This window comes from Lissotriton vulgaris, chromosome 10 (genome assembly GCF_964263255.1).
Source record: "Lissotriton vulgaris chromosome 10, aLisVul1.2, whole genome shotgun sequence".
In the NCBI taxonomy this organism is placed as follows: domain Eukaryota; kingdom Metazoa; phylum Chordata; class Amphibia; order Caudata; family Salamandridae; genus Lissotriton; species Lissotriton vulgaris.
The window spans coordinates 412,797,033-412,813,576 of NC_141698.1; the positions used below are offsets into that span (position 1 = coordinate 412,797,033).

At 45.3% G+C, this 16,544-nt stretch overlaps 1 protein-coding gene across 2 annotated transcripts in view; it reads right to left on the reverse strand.

The window, feature by feature from the left end:
• Positions 1-277: 277 nt before the first annotated feature.
• LOC147685316 (lysosomal dipeptide transporter MFSD1-like) overlaps positions 278-16,544 on the reverse strand; it is a 152,256-nt gene continuing 135,989 nt past the window's right edge. For both annotated transcript variants that reach the window (XM_086941236.1, XM_086941237.1), the window contains exon 13: positions 278-1,445. In XM_086941236.1, coding sequence (XP_086797362.1) covers positions 1,317-1,445 — 129 coding nt within the window. In that variant the 3' untranslated portion in view covers positions 278-1,316. The remainder of the gene's footprint in view (positions 1,446-16,544) is intronic.

The following is a 16,544-nucleotide window of genomic DNA, read 5'->3' on the forward strand; positions in this document are numbered from 1 at the left end:
CATATTTCACGGAAGCCAGCTCAGGTCCTGGATCCCAGCTCAATAAAGCTACTGGATCCGTGATCTGGCGGGATCCCCCTTATTTCCTGCACTGGTATGGCCCAGTACTGAGAATGTCAAAATCCTCGACCAAAGGGAGGGTCAGACCCTCTCTCCTGTTAACTCTGTGAGTGCCACATAAACGCACCATTTTCAAGTGAAAAGACTAAAAGGCCTCAATGACAATTTGTCTGGAAAAGTCAGCCATCCACACAAACCCATTTATTCAAGGATGAGAATTATGAACAGTGTAGAACTTATCTCACCCCTTGAATACCTGGAACAACAAAGACTGCACCACGCATATTTCCTCAGGTACAAATTGACAGGTCAAGTCTGCTGTTCTATATAAAAAATATACCTAGAAAATAATGGGACATGAGGATTTACCTTTTGAAAGTAGGAACATCTGCATATTATGCTCAGTTTTGAAGGGCTTAACTTGTAACATGCAATAAATACGAAAACCCACGTTATCTGATTTTATTCAGTGTGATAAATATAGCATTCCCCAACAAGGCACTCACAATCTGGGTTTTTAGAGGGAAATGATTTGAACATAAGTGATCAGTGAACAAGCGTATGCATGATGTGCTGTATTCTCTTTCTTCTCCCATGAACCATGAGTATCCATAGCAGTGACCTTGCACAAATCTAAACGAGGAAGGCAGTGCAATCAGAATTAGGAAAAAACCTTGATTCACTAGTCCTAGTTCAATAGTGTCTTTTGTATTGAGTATACTGTAATATTAACCCAATTCCCTTTATTCAAGTGACTTTTAGTAGATGCTTTAAAATATTTCCTTTTCTTAGATGCAAAAGTAGCAGAATTGTTAGAAATGAAAGTTTTAGTGTTCAGGGCCAGCTGGCACTTAAATGTGTTGGAGACTTTTTTATGTGCAGCTTCTACACGGTTTACTTTCTATGCAGCACTGCTGCGTTTTCATTTCTGGTGAGGAACCGCACAGGTCCAATTTGTAATAATAATGATTAACCAGTCTTAAGGTGAGATGGCACTTTTGTGCACCTAATTCGTTAATACAATAAAGTGAATAGTCCACCTCATTTGTGATCCACAAAAAAGGATACTAATTTGCAAATATTTCTCCAGGAAAGAACTGAAAAGGCTTCCAAAGGGACAAGCACCTTGTTGAAGTGGGCTTGAAATTTATCCTCCTGGCAGAAAGTCCAACCCAAATGTCATCACCATAGTCTTTCTGGTTCCCACTTAGGAGAAGCTCTTCCTTGTTCCATCAAAGGAAATGTGGTCAGTGCTCTCAATTTATCGATCTGCGCTCATCCGCATCCTCGTCGTCGCCGGAGAGCAATGTGGCTGTGTCCACTGAATCCCGGGCCTCCTGTTCTGCCGCTTGTGACTTTTTTGTAGTGCCGTTCAAGGCCCCGCCCTGCAAAGACAAAACAAGGGGGTGTAAAAATCTTGAAAAACGTCCTGACATGACTTTGCATTACCTCCTGTTCATGGAGAAGTAATGCTGCAGTTTTCGACTTTTGACAATATGAAGTGACGCAACCAGCGCTGCCACCCACTTTATTTTACAAGCATGGCCTTGGCATTTCTTACAAAACTGAAAGTCTCAGGAAATTTGTTTTCTCAATAGAAGAGTCTTTATATTGGATTTTAATTAGCACAGTTTGCCCCAGATTGTGGAGTTTTAAAAGTTCTCGTTAGAAATGTAGCATTTGAAACCTTGTTTTGCTTCAATTAGAAACTGCACACAAACTTACAGGGATTACACTTTAAGCTTTGAAATCTCTTTTCAGACATGACTGTTCAGCATCAGGACCTGATTGGGAGGCTAGAATGGCAATCACAGACCAGTTTCATGCTTTGGAATTCAATAGGAATTCTGTGGATCAATCCGAGAGGTGGAACTGGCTATACCAGACCAACCAATCAACTAACTACATTACTACTCACTATTTTATAAAAAGCTGTCCTTAACACATGTCATCATTTTAAAGTAACTTATGTTTGTTGACAGTGTGTAAATAGGCCCACTGGAAGAGTCCTATTAGGAAATGTCAAGATATGTGTTTGAAATGCTAGTGGGCCCTTATCTATGAATCAGTCAGATATTAGACAACCATGAAGTTTGAAGCCAATTTCAGCCCAACCAGCCTATCACAAAGCTGCCTCATTTTAAAATAGGTCAATCACTCTGCTTATTAAGATGTTTTTTCAGCTTACAATAATATTTTGTATTATACTTAATGTTACATGGTGTTTGTGTGTCTCAGCATTTGACAGTTTTGTAGCCAGGGCAGTCCTAGAGAAAGGGAGTATGGCTCAGAAATCAGTGCAGGGTAGAAGTGAGAATGGATACTCAAGGCTTCAAACTCAGTTTTGGAAGGACAGATTGTAGGTCATCCCCTGATACAGTTGAATGGGTGCAGGGCCCTGGGGTGGAGTGGTGATGACAAGAGAAACACCCTCAAGTGATGTGTAAATTATTTTCTGCAGCAGAGTGGTGCAGCGCAAAGTTGTCCACCCTTTACACGTCACAAGCTGTGTAATAGACATTTAAGAGACGCATGGTAAGAAAGTGCACTCACCACATGTATCATGTTTGGTTTAACAAAATAATGTAAAAGTGTTGCAGTTGACACTATTAAAGAGTGCTTTTACAGTAGGATTGGATACTTTACTCCTATTAATGTGTTTTACCATAACCAAGTGTGATAATAAAACGGCCCTCATTTACTCGATAATGCACTCACAATAGACATGAAATGTTTCAGTTTCAGTTTAGCTTTATTTCGATATAAAAACATATCATAAAAGCAAGACATCACATCAATTAAAAAACATTTTTAGCACAGTCAATACAATAACCGACAAAATCAACATTAAATATTTAAAAAACGATCAGTAGTAATTTTAAGAAAGGGCAAGAAGAGGGAAGGAGCATGTTACTGAATCAACAGTTTTTTTGCAGTTCTTATACGCCAAGCCCAGCCTAGGAATTTTGCCATACAGCAAGCGAAGAAAGGTCTTGCATCTGTGCGCAGTATGCGCAGGGCTTCCAAATGAGATCTCGTTCCCAGGCTCCTGCATAGGGGCTTCAACCACATCCTTCTGGGCATTACATAGGTGTTACACTCGAACAACAGGTGCGCAACAGACTCAACCCTCTTATCGCAAAAGGGACAAAATGGTACAGTTTGTAAGGGTGGTTTCCAGGTCGAGGTAAACTGACCCAGAGGGAGTACCCCCACCCTGAATTTGATGTACAGAGATCTGTCGCCTGAATTGTGAATTAAATCCAGATAGGGTTCCCTAAAAGGGAGCTCTTTAATTAACAAAAACTGGACAACAGATTTGCAATGATTTGGATTGCACATTCTTTCGTTGTCCACCCATGACCAGTACACCTTTTTTAGCAGTTGTTTTGAGGGAGCTGATTTGCTGCTCCAGGCATCTCCTAGACCCAGTTTATAAAGCAGGCACTTGACTTCCCTAAGCCAGGTGATCTTATAGCAGCCCGGAAGGGACAGGAGATCTTCTAGAGCATCTGCATAGCTGCTGAGTTCGGGGACATTCCATATTCTGGACCATAGTAAGACGGGACGTAATTTAGCTTGCTCGCATATTGGGCGGGAGCCCGCATCTAGCAAAAGGGGGATTGTGGGAGTACTGTGGGGCAGCCTCATAAGGTTTTTGTGAAAATTGTTATCGAGGGAGGCCAAGGTGTCAACTCTCTGAGTGCCCCACAGTTCTGCACCGTATAGTGCTGCGCTTACAACCCTTGCCCTATAAATATCTAGAAGTGCCCCAATAGGTTTTAATGATGAGGCACGCTGTTCTTTAAGCAGGGCTCCTGCTACCCTCTTGTGAGCAAGAAACACCTTCTGATGGTGTGCCTTCCAGCTCATAGAGTCGGAAAGTCGTATGCCCAGATAATCGAATTCCTTAACTCTCTCCAAAGGAACGGAGTCTAGAACGGGGGGAGCAACGGATTTCTTGGGGGGGGTTAAGGACAAGAAACTTAGTCTTACCTATATTTATAGCCAGACCTTTGTCGTCACAAAAGGTCTTGAAGCTAGAGAGCAGTTTTTGGATGCCCACTGGAGACTTAGAAATTAGAAGGGTATCATCTGCGAATAGGAGCGTCGGGATTTTCTTCCCGGCCAGGGAGGGTGCATCCGATGGATGTTGAAGGAGATGCTCCACCACTCCGTTAACATAGAGAGAGAACAGAGTGGGGGCAAGCACACAACCCTGGCGGACGCCCCTATTTACCGGGATGCGAGATGTTTTTTCCCCCTGGGAACCCCATCTAATTTGGGCAAAATTGCTATCGTGGAATTTTATGAGTAAGGCCAGCAAGTAAGGCGGTAAGCCTAACCCATTGAGGACATTCCACAGTAATGCTCGTGGCACCAGGTCGAAGGCTGTACGCAGGTCTATAAAGACCAAGTACAAACTGCCCCCTCCCAGCACCACTACTTTCCAATAAATCATTAGAAGGCGAAATGTCTGCTCAATGGTGCCAGTCCCCGTTCTAAAGCCTGCTTGGAGATCAGACAAAATCTGGTTTTCCTCTGCCCACTGCAAAATCCTGGTCAGTACTACTTTACCCGCGACTTTTTGGGTTGAATCCAGCAAACTAATGGGGCGATAGTTTGCCGGATCGTCCCTGCAGCCTTTCTTAAAAATAGGGACCACTTCCGCACCCCTCCAAAAATCAGGGAAAGAGCCTCCCAACAGGACCTCATTTAGGAGAGAAGCAATCAATTTGCTCCAACAAGCTGGATACGACTTTAGCAGATCGCCCGGAATCCCATCAGGGCCTGCAGCCTTATTGGGTACAATACCCTTAATTGCCCTTTCTACCTCCTGTCTGGAGAATAAACCATCCTACTTGGAAGATCATCTGCGGGGCAAGGTAAGGGAGCCAGAACATGGTGAGATGCCCCCAGTGGGGCAGAGTACAGCTTCGAAAAGTGATCCAACCAAACATCACCGGGGATATTACAGGTTAGCTGCTGGTCGATAGGCTTGTCCCTGGCTCTTAGCAGATCCCAAAACTCCTTGGCATTTTTCCTAGTGCTTGCTTCTGTTAGCTCCCGCCAGAAGTTTAGATCATGGGCCTCTTTTGCTTCTACCACAGCTTTCTTATAGAGTTTCTTTGCAGCTCTTATTCTGATAGGTTCTTGGTTCTTAACTGCAGAGATAAGTGCCCACTTCGCTGCTCGACATTTAGAGGAGTACCACTTGTCTCTGGCCCTGGAGACACCTTTCGGACCCACCCTGGTACTGGATTGGGAGATAATAAACAAGTCACTCAAAGCCGCTATGGTCTCTGTAAATAGTGGTAGAGTCTTTTTAGTAGGGGGGCTTAAGGCATCAAGCTTGGAATCCACCTCTATCAGGATGGACCCGGCTTGAGCCATCCTTGCTTCGTCCGCCAAGACTCTAACACACTTCAGGCGCCTGCCGCAGGTTGAGGGAACGATTTCATGTGATGTTTTCCACTTATGGTCTAAAGTGACTTGGGACCCATCCTGCCAAGGAAAGGTAATGGATAGGGAGAGTGGGTTATGATCACTGTCACAAGACACAATGACCTCCATGTCCTGGTGGAAAGACCAAAGATTGTAGTTAAGCATAATGAAATCGATTCTGGAAGATCGCCCCGTCCTGTTGTATGTATGAGCTCCCATAAGGTCCGATTTAGAGCGACCATTGGCTGGTCTCAGATTGTGTTCAAGGCAAAGGGCGTTGATATCTATCGCGCTTTGTGTCCATTTGGGAATCGGGTCAAGGCTTAGGATAGGGATACCTCTCCTTGAGTCCTCTTCAAAGGTATCCAAAATATCTTCCCTAGCCAATGGCTCAAAACAGCAATTAAAATCCCCAGCAAGAAGGACATAGGAGTCAATGTTACAGGAAGCTAAATCGCTGCTTAGACCTATTGAAGTTAGACGTGATGTCCCACCACTGGAACCCCTCAAGTAAATGTTGAAAACTTCTAAATTCCTCCCACCTTTGCGATGTAATGTTATCCATTGAAGGTCAGGAGATTTAGTAGACCTTTGGGTAACACTTAACCTTAGAGCGATGCTGACCCAAATCAAGAGACCGCCGGACGGGCGACCTTTGGTGCCAGGTTGTTGAACGGCTGGGACAAAGTAGGTTGTGAAGCCTACTCTGTGTCTGGGTTCTAGACACCAAGTTTCCTGCAGGAGGCAGATGCTGTAGGGTTCTAGGAAGGCAATCCATTCAGGGCTATCAAAGTTGCGGGCAAGCCCAGCCACATTCCAGCTTAAGATCTTTATCAACGGCGCACCCGGGATAAGCTGGATAGGTTGAAAAGTAGGTAAGGGAGAATTAGACACAGCCCCTCTAGAGATCCCTACACGAAGTTCAGACTGCTGGTATCTGGGAGCCATGGTCATGTCAGTCATCGACCTCACTGCTGGGACCATTTGGATTGGTGGTCGAGGAGTCATGCTGAGTAGATCCGGCTGGTCTTCCAAACCTTGAAGGTCTGAAGTATTTGGAACTGTCATCCCTTCCTCAATAGCTACACTATTTACAGATCCTAGTGAACCTACTAAGGGATCAGAGGGTAAGGATTCGGTTAGCCCTGGCGTAGGTAGTGATAGTGGTTTTCCCAGTTGGTATTTGTCATGCAGGCTAGAGAGTCAATCTACCTCTTCCAAGCCACCATATCTATTTGAGATTGGGGGGCCATTCCAGTGTGGGAGAGTATGATTGTGGGTATTAGGGTGGCTCTTCCATGGTTGATGCTGCACCAAAGTCCAATCGTCCGCCAGGGTGTCTCGGGGGCGCGGTGGATAGAAAAAGGACAGAGGCCTAGGTATAACCGGGGACCCTTCACTACCAGGCCAGGAACAGATGAACTGTGCCGTATGTGGGTCCTCAAAGGTCACCACTATACAGTCCCCAGGGCTGGTTTTCTTTGATGGGCCCACCCAGGGAGTTCTTCGAACCATCAGGACTCTGCTTCTCCGGCCGTTAGGGATTGGTCTGTTCACATTAAGCCAATACATAATCTTGTTTTTCAGCGACCAATGATTCTCGTATTGGCCTGCGCCAATCTGGGGGACACCCGTTAATACTACCACATAGTCTTTGGCTTCTGGAGGAAGGTCGATGTACCCCCCTCTAAAGTTGTCCTTTCTGGTGGGGTCCTGTACTTCACTCGGAGTGGGTTTAGGGTGCGCGCCAGGTTTGGGCTTTTCTATTTGAGGCTTGAGAGCCCGTTGGGGAGCCTTAGGTTTGGAGGTAGTGGAATTTAGGTCCACGGCCACAGTCCTCGGTTTAGGAATCGGCCGTATAGTGGCTGGGACTGAGGGCGGGACATTCTGGGCTTGGTTGGTAGGGGTTAGTGGAATTGGGTCTGCTGTAGGGTAGCCCTGATTTTCAAGACTTCTCAAGTCGAGAGTGGCCAGAGCAATAATGCTCTTTTCCATCTCGAGCAAATTGTTTTCTATTCTTGAGAGTCTGAGGTCAAGAGGGGAAAGGAGTTTTATTAAGGTTTCCCAGACCAGATCTATAAATTCCCTTTCATTCTTACCCAACCCTTCAGCCTGTGAACCCTCGACCTTATGAATGGTGGTAGGGGAGGTGGCATCTAGCTCCACAGTCCCTCCCTCCTTTGGGGGCTGCGACCTTGAGTTTTGCTCTAATTTTGCGGTAGGTGGCAATACTCTTGTCAATGGTAGATGTTGTGGGATTGCAATTTTCGCCTTTTTACGGGAGTAGGCAGAACGTGCACGACGCTTTCTTTTGGGTAGTTTACCACTAATGATGGTCGGGGATACCTGGGGGTTAGAAATAGGCTTCTGAGCGCAGGAAGCAACCGATAAATTAGCTTCATCTGCGTTAAAGTGGTGCTCTACCGGTGAGGCGGGGATGGAGTGAATCGAGGTCCGATGGACATCAGCCTGTGTAACTACACAGTGGGGGATGGTAGGGCGCTCCGGGGTAACCGAAGCAGCTATGTGGCCTAGGGAGGATTTTTTAGAAAGTGCTATAACTTGGGACAGTCTTCTAGCAGCTACCAATTCTAAAGAGACCCGAGTTTGGAGTTTGGATATTTCGTGATCGATAGCTATATTAGTACGGGTAATAAAGTCATCCATGGGGCCACTGATTTGAAGGCCAGCCTTGGAAGCCTTACTCCGTGTTACCCTAGTACTCATGTCTTTTTGGTCAAGGGGTAATCACCTATCAAAACAGCCAAAATAGAAACTAATTAGCGAATGTATGCTTAGTGGAGGAGGCGTGAAAATGGCGAAAGAGGGTGGGCCAGTCCAGTCCGCTCAGTCCTCGAACGGCCTCAAACGGCCCGCTCTTAGCCCGGTCTTCGCCCCGAGCTGCGTCCCGCGCTGTGGGAGTTAGGTTATGTTATATAGGGGACGTGATAGGCGGGGGGCGGGCCAGCGGGGAGAGCGGACCGGATGCTGTGTCCGTGGTCTCGCAGGGACTCCTGGTCACTGGAGTCCCCGCACGCTCGCAGCCCCGCCGAGCCACTCACCCTTGCCTCCGCCTTCCTGCTCCTACTGCTGGTGATAGATGCTCCTCGCACTCCCGTGCGACGCGGCACCCGCGAAGCGGGTGCGGCTAGGTGGAAAATGGACCTTGCCTCTTTCGTCAGGGAAATGTTCACAACGCCTCTGCCAGGTAGGAAATCGCCCCACAGGTGCTTGAAGGAGTCGCCTTATGACTCTCAAGGAAGGCGGGGGCGGGCCAGCGGGGAGAGCGGACCGGATGCTGTGTCCGTGGTCTCGCAGGGACTCCTGGTCACTGGAGTCCCCGCCGAGCCACTCACCCTTGCCTCCGTCTTCCTGCTCCTACTGCCGGTGATAGATGCTCCTCGCACTCCCGTGCGACGCGGCACCCGCGAAGCGGGTGCGGCTAGGTGGAAAATGGACCTTGCCTCTTTCGTCAGGGAAATGTTCACAACGCCTCTGCCAGGTAGGAAATCGCCCCACAGGTGCTTGAAGGAGTCGCCTTATGACTCTCAAGGAAGGCGGGGGGCGGGCCAGCGGGGAGAGCGGACCGGATGCTGTGTCCGTGGTCTCGCAGGGACTCCTGGTCACTGGAGTCCCCGCACGCTCGCAGCCCCGCCGAGCCACTCACCCTTGCCTCCGCCTTCCTGCTCCTACTGCCGGTGATAGATGCTCCTCGCACTCCCGTGCGACGCGGCACCCGCGAAGCGGGTGCGGCTAGGTGGAAAATGGACCTTGCCTCTTTCGTCAGGGAAATGTTCACAACGCCTCTGCCAGGTAGGAAATCGCCATGAAATGTGATTTCCCTAATGTGTGTGCTATATCATGTGAATAACATTTATTCATTTAAAAGCTACATGGAAACCATCCTTACTTACGTAGAATGTGATTTTATGGGAAACAATATAAAGTTTATGTAATACGTGAATTAACATTCCATATATTTGATTTAAATGTAGTTCTTAGTCATAAATACTGCTGATTATATTAAGGGCTTACTGCATATTATAAACCTAATACATTAGAAACGTATATTCATTTGTGTTTAAATGCGCACATGCATATTAAATGTGCACCATTGAAGTTAATGATTAAATTGTCATATGTAGGCCTGTATTTCACCATGCTGCATAAAAGCAGATTTCATTTTTCTGCTAACTCGACTTATCTTGCAAGTATTCACAAACACTGTAAGTTGTAGAATGAATGCCTTACTGTACTAGAAATAGAGACAAGATCCGGAAAAGAAGACTTTGATGAAGGAACAAGGGGGACAAGAGCATCAACTGAAAGACCTATTGAGTATGTTACCGAGTGATGTGTACATGAAAAATTGATGTTGTCATGTTTAGTGTGCAATTTCTCCCGATGTATCCATCTGTACTTAACCCCTTCCCTGCTCGGCACATTCCCCTGCTGTGCTGGGGGGAGAGGGGCGCGCGCAGAGCTCCCATGCTCATGAGCTACAGTGCTCCTGTGCTCATGACGAGCTGAGCTCGTCACGGCCGCACCCTTTTCTTTAGAACGATCAGCACAGCAGGGGAATTAGCCCAGCGTGCGAGCGTTCTAAAGGCCATGACGAGCTCAGCTCGTCATGAGCACCGGAGCCCTGTAGCTCATGACGACCTCAGCTCGTCATGAGCATGCAAGGGGTTAAGAATCTTCACTGAAACAATGGACCCCTGATGATGAGTGCAAAGTGGGTGTTACCCAGTGGACTTTATTTGTTATAATTTAGTGTTCACCTCTTCAGACTGCAGCAGACACCTTTTTCCGGAGATGCTGTAGGTCTCTTTCGAATCTTCTCTGTCATTTAGAGGTTTAGACAGCAACACCTATCTGATTCCTTCCTAAGTGTGGCTTAGGCTAACACTTTTCTCTTGACCCATAGATGCCTCTTGAAGGAGCTTCTGAGACAGTGATACCTTCTAAACCTTTTTTCCTTTGCTTGAATCTGATTTCCTTTATGGAAGTCCCAGATTTTTGAGGCTCGTTAGGGTCCAACAAAGAGGATGGTTCTAATTCTCTAACTGCTGTGATTCTACATTTTACTAGGCATAGACAACAACATTTGAGACTTTTTTCTGAGCATCAATTGCTTTTATTAATATTTTGTAATCTCAGTGACATAATTTCCTTTATATCTCATTCTGGTACACCTAAACTTTAAGAGTTTGGGTTTCCCAGTTATTATTCAGCATCGTTATACCATGGTTGTGCGAATTGTGTACTAGAACTTAATTTTGAATTTGCAATAAACTTTCTTAACCCAAGCTACCGATTCCTGGCCCTCATTGTGTAGCCAAATGGGCTGCACTATTAATTGAATTGTTGATTAATGTTAATGCTAACTCTCATCACCTCTCAGTTGGAGAGAAAGGTCCATTGAAGGATCAAATGTAAAGAAGTGGGCACAGAAAACGCTGAATCAAATCTGGTAGCAGATAATGGTCTTCCACTGACGTGAGGGAGTTAGGGTGTCATATCTAGAAATTGCCCAAGCCCGGTTCAAACCCTAAAAGTCCATGGTTGGGTCAAAGAATTAATGGAGTTGTGCTGGTTCGGAAACTACTTGTAGCAGTGGAGAAGTGGGAGTATTAATAGGGTTATACATTGCAATTACTTATGCTTAGATTGCCTTATTTTAAAATGGTTGTGTGGTGTTATGCGGAGCTGATTTAAGTTGATGTGTGAAAGTGGCGCGTGATGCAGAGAAGTTGAAGAAGTTATTGGGTCCGTCGTGGCCCAAGATCCTTGGATAAGAGACAAAGTCAAGTCGCAGAGTAGAAGACACTGGGTGTAGTGGTCTGCTGTGTTGTGGTGCTTGTTGTGAGATGTCTCAAAAGCATTATTGAAATAGGGACTTTATCTTTGTGTGAGAGTGACATATGGTTGGTATAGTTGATCTCAGTGCGCAGGGAGTGACTGTATCAATCTGAGTGAGATCCCACTGGTCAAGGTTTCACTTGAAATGAATATTAGAATAAGTCAGAAAATGTTGTTCCTAATAGCTTCTCATGTGTATGAATAATCTTTAAATTCCTTAGTGGAGCAGACAAAGTTAGTTGTTAAAATTACTTGCATTGTTTTCCGTAAGCTTTTCCTGATGACATCACCTGTAAACTCTCCTCTTTTGAACCAATCTCGATAGAGGCTTTGAGACAGGCTATTCTAAATCTCAGGTCAAGCTCTCCTTCTGCCCCATGCTCCATCTGTTCTTGCAAAGGGAGTGGATGCTATCAATCCAGTGTTGAACTCCCCACTTAATACATATCTGGCGTCTGGGATTGTTCCCTACAACTAGAAACAGGCCAAGATCTTGTCCCTCTTTAAAAAAAACACAATGCAGACCCCAATATTCCAAGTAATTACAGATCCATCTCCCCGTTGCCAGTCTCATCTAAAATTGGGGGAAGTTTTTGAATCAGCAGCTTTCTAAACACGTAAAGTCCAACAGAATCCTCTACCCCAGCCAGTCAGGGTTCAGGCCTAAATTTAGCACCGGAACTGTGCTTCTGGAAGTTGCCGAAGAGATCAAATGTACTTTAGATGCTGGTGGTAAGCAGTTCTTGTTTTGCTGGACCTTTCTGCCACTTTTGATATGGTCCCGCACTCCAGGCTGCGGATCCGTCGTCTTGATATAGCCATCAGGGGCTCAGCTCTAAATTGGCTGAAATCCTTCCTTGAAGATAGATACCAAGAGGTTTGGTAGCCACCTTTTTCATCTAGAAAGAATAGTGTCTCGGTGGGAGTGCCCCAGGGTTCGGCCCTCAGACCAACACCTATAAGACTCCCTTGGTAAAGCTGGTCGAGTCTTTTGGGGCCAAGATAATCTCCTACACCGACAACACTCATTACTTTTTTCTTTCAAGAAAAACGAGCCAAACGTCCAAGTGCCATCAAACCCTGCTTATTTGCGGTCTTTCAGTGGATTGGTTTAATCAGCTCAAATGAAATACTGATAAAGACTGTTATTCTTAGCTTTAGGTATAATTTCACTCTCAAACTGCAAGGTCACTGGCTGGATGAGGCTCTCCCACCCAACGCCCAAGCAGAAGTAGTGAAAAACTTAAGAGTCAAGACTGACAAACAGTTGACACTACAAACTTAGATTAACGCAGTAGCGGGCACATGCTTCAGTCTGATGCGAGCGGACAAAAGAGTTTTGCAAATCCTTTCCCTGCCTGCAAAGATTACTGTTCTCCTGGCCAGGGTGGTTTCCAGATTGGCTATGCCAATGCCCTTTATGTGGGACTCCCACAACACCTGCTGCTGAAAGTACAAACTGTTCAGAATGCAGCAGGGACCCTGGCTCTCAAATGACATAGGCAAGCTTCAATTTTGTCTCATCTGAAAACCAACATTGACTTCCTGTTCCTGTTAAAAAAAGGCATTGGTCCTCATGCACAGGGGGTCACATGCATCCTTTCGCGCCCCTTAACATTCAAATTAGTGATGAGGCACTGTTGGGTGTAGCAATGCACTCTAGAAATCTATTTATTTATCCATTAAGCGGTTGCAAGAAGTGAGATTAATGTCACTGTGTGCCGTGCTGGTATAGGTATTGGCTGAACACGTCATAGAGAGCTGCGCTGGGATTGGTTATGATTGTTGAATTGAGAACTGTGGGTAAGGAAAATGCCACTTACCAGTATGCATCTGTTCTTGGCATGTAGAGCTGCAGAGTTGTACACTTAGCATTAGATCGCCACCTGGTGTTGAGCTCGGATGATTGCATGTTGTTGTCGTCTTGGAAGAACTCTTTGTAGTCCCGAGATAGGAGACTCCTCCCTTGGACGATAGTGCGCATGGGCACCGGTTCCATCCTTAGATTGTTTTTTGCCATGATGGGAAATGATGGAGTTGGTAGAATGAAGAAAGTATGTCTATGTGTGTGTATCTAATTAAGATAAAACTGGAACAGACACAGGACCGGGGGAGGAGGGAGGGCTTGTACAACTCTGCAGCTCTACATGCCAAGAACAGATGCATACAGTAGCATTTTCCGTTCGAGGCATATGAGCTGCAGATTGTACACTTAGCATTGATTGTGCAGCAGTGTCTCCCCTAGCGGTGGTCACCTGTGTCTGTTGCAGTAGTTTGAAAGATAGTTTTAAGGATAGCTTGGCCTACTGCAGCTTTCTGCTTGGCTTGCACATCAACACAACAGTGTTTAGTGAAGGTGTGTGTTGTAGATCATGTTGCTGCCTTGCAGATGTCTTCTAGGGGAATTTTTCCTAAGAAAGCCATGTAAGGCTCCTAGTTTGCGCGTGGAGTGCGCTCTAGGAGGAACTGTTAATGTGCGTTTTGCTTTTTGATAGCATATTTGTATACATTTAACAATCCACCTGGCAATGCCTGATTTTGAAATGGGATTGCCTTTATGTGGTGGAGAGAAGGCTACAAATAGTTGCTTTGTTTTGCAAAAGGACTTGGTCCTATCTATGTAATAGAGAAGAGCTCTTTTGACATCTAGTGTGTGTAAAGCTCTTTCTGCTAACGAGTCTGGGTTTGAAAAAACACTGGTAACTCAACTGATTGGTTTAGATGAAAAGGAGTAATTACATTCGGAAGGAATTTAGGATTAGTTCTTAGAACCACTTTGTTACGTGTAATTGTAAGAAAGGTTCTTGTATAGTGAAAGCTTGACTCTCACTAACTCTTCTAAGAGAGGTAATAGCAACGAGGAAATCTGTTTTCCATGTGAGAAATTGTAGTTCATATTTGTGTAAAGGTTCAAAAGGGTTTCCCATGAGCCTTGTAAGAACAATGTTTAGGTTCCACACTGGAGAGGTTGGTAACCTAGGAAGAATAATTCTTTTTAATCCTTCCATAAAAGCTTTTATTGCTGGTACTCTAAACAATGGCATATGTTGTCTGATTTGTAGGTATGCGGCAATGGCGGCAAGATGTAAACGTATAGATGAATAAGCTAGATTACAGCTTTGCAAATGGAGAAGGTAACAGATAATATTTTGGATGGAAGCATCTAAAGGATCAATTTGATTATTATTGCAGTAAATGGCAAATATTTTCCATTTAGCAGCATAGCAAACTCTAGACGTAGGTCTTCTGGCTTCTTTAATGATATTCATACAGTCTGGTGGCAGGTTAAAGTAACCAAACTCTAAGACTTCAGGAGCCAGATCACCAGATTCAGTTGACTTGGATCTGGATGCCTGATGTCTCCATGGGTCTGCATTAGCATCGATTGTGTGAGAGACGGTTTTTGGTGTGGAACTAGAGAGAGCTCTAGCAATGTGGTGAACCACGGTTGGCGTGTCCATGTGGGAGCTATCAGGATCAGTTTGAGAGACCGTTGTCTGCGTACCACTAGTGGTATTAGTGGGGTTGGCAGTAAAGCGTACGCTAATCTGCCTGACCAGTTCATCCATATCGCATTGCCTTTGAACAACGGGTGTGGAAACCTGGCGGCGAAGGTTGGGCATCTTGCGTTTTCGTGTGTGGCAAACAGGTCTATGTCTCGATGACCCCACTTGTGAAAGAATGGTTGAAGAACTTGCAGATGTAGTTCACATTTGTGAATCTGTTGTGTCGGTCAGCTATCTGATTGTGAACTCCTGGAAGGTGTTCTGCAAGCAGATCTATCTTTTGTGGAATGGCCCATCTCCAAATGTTTTGTGCGAGCTGGGACAGTTGCAGGGAATGTGACCCTCCTTGTTTCTGTATGTAGTTCATGGCTGTCATGTTGTCTGTCCGGATTAAGACAGCTTTGTTCTCTATGTGTACTTGGAAGGACTTTAGTGCCAGGAAAATCGCCAGCAACTCTAGGTGATTGATGTGAAGCACTTTTTGTTGAGCAGTCCATCTTCCCTGAGTTGTGTGGTGGAGCAGATGTGCTCCCCATCCTGTCAGGGATGCGTCTGTTAGTACTATTTGTGGAACAGGCTCAAGGAATGGCCGCCCTCTGGACAAGTTTTTGGTGTTCCACCACTGTAGAGAGTGATGTGTGCGGCTGTCCACCAACACCAGGTCTGTCAGTTGTCCTTGTGCCTGATTCCACTGATGTGCTAGACATTCTTGCAATGGAAGCATTTGCAGTGTTGCATATATTGTACAATAAAAATGCAAGATGCCATCATGCCTATTAGTTGCATGAACACTCTGGCTGGGAGAGAGTGTTGGTTTTGAAACCTTGTGACTAAGGCTTGAATGCTCTGTATCCAGGCCGGACTGGGATAAGCTAGAGCTGTATTGGTGTTTATGGTAGCCCCTAAGTATTGATGTACATGAGAGGGCTGTAGATGTGACTTGGTCTGGTTTATTGTAAACCCCAAGTTGTGCAGTGTCTAAATTGTTTTAGATGTGTGTTGAACACACTGTTTGAATGACTTGGCCTTTATGAGCCAATCGTCTAAGTATGGGAATACATGGATATGTTGTCTTCTGAGATGCCCTGACAAATAGTAGGAATCCTGGAATGAGTGGAACGAATACTTTGGTCCCCAAGAGAGAGAGATGAGAATGGATGTGGCTAGACTGAAAGTAGAATTAGAAGAAATGATAATTGGGACTCTTGAACTGTCCCAACTGAATGCCAATCAGGATGATGAACGACTATACCTCTGTAAAGACATTATCAGACGTGCAGGAAAGTTTCCTTACAAATTATCTGAATTAGCCCAAACACATAGAATTGATATACAGAAATCCAAAATCTTACTGAAAAGTTCCAGGTTATGCTTTACTGACAGAGATCTTGCAAACATGCGATAACCAGGAATGAGATTCCAGATCAAGGAATTAATTACATACATTCGAAAATGGAGTGAATGAGATAAATGGGAAAGTAGATGGTCAAAGGAGAAGGAACCAAAGAAAGTCAGGGTGCAGATGCCTCCCTCTCTATCAGAGGAGGACGATGAGGATATACACATGCTTCTCTTGAGAGATGTGCCTGATGGATGGTATGTCCATATACAATGGAGCAGGACTGATCTCGCATCATTCACAAATAATTTCCCGAAATTGAGAGAACACCC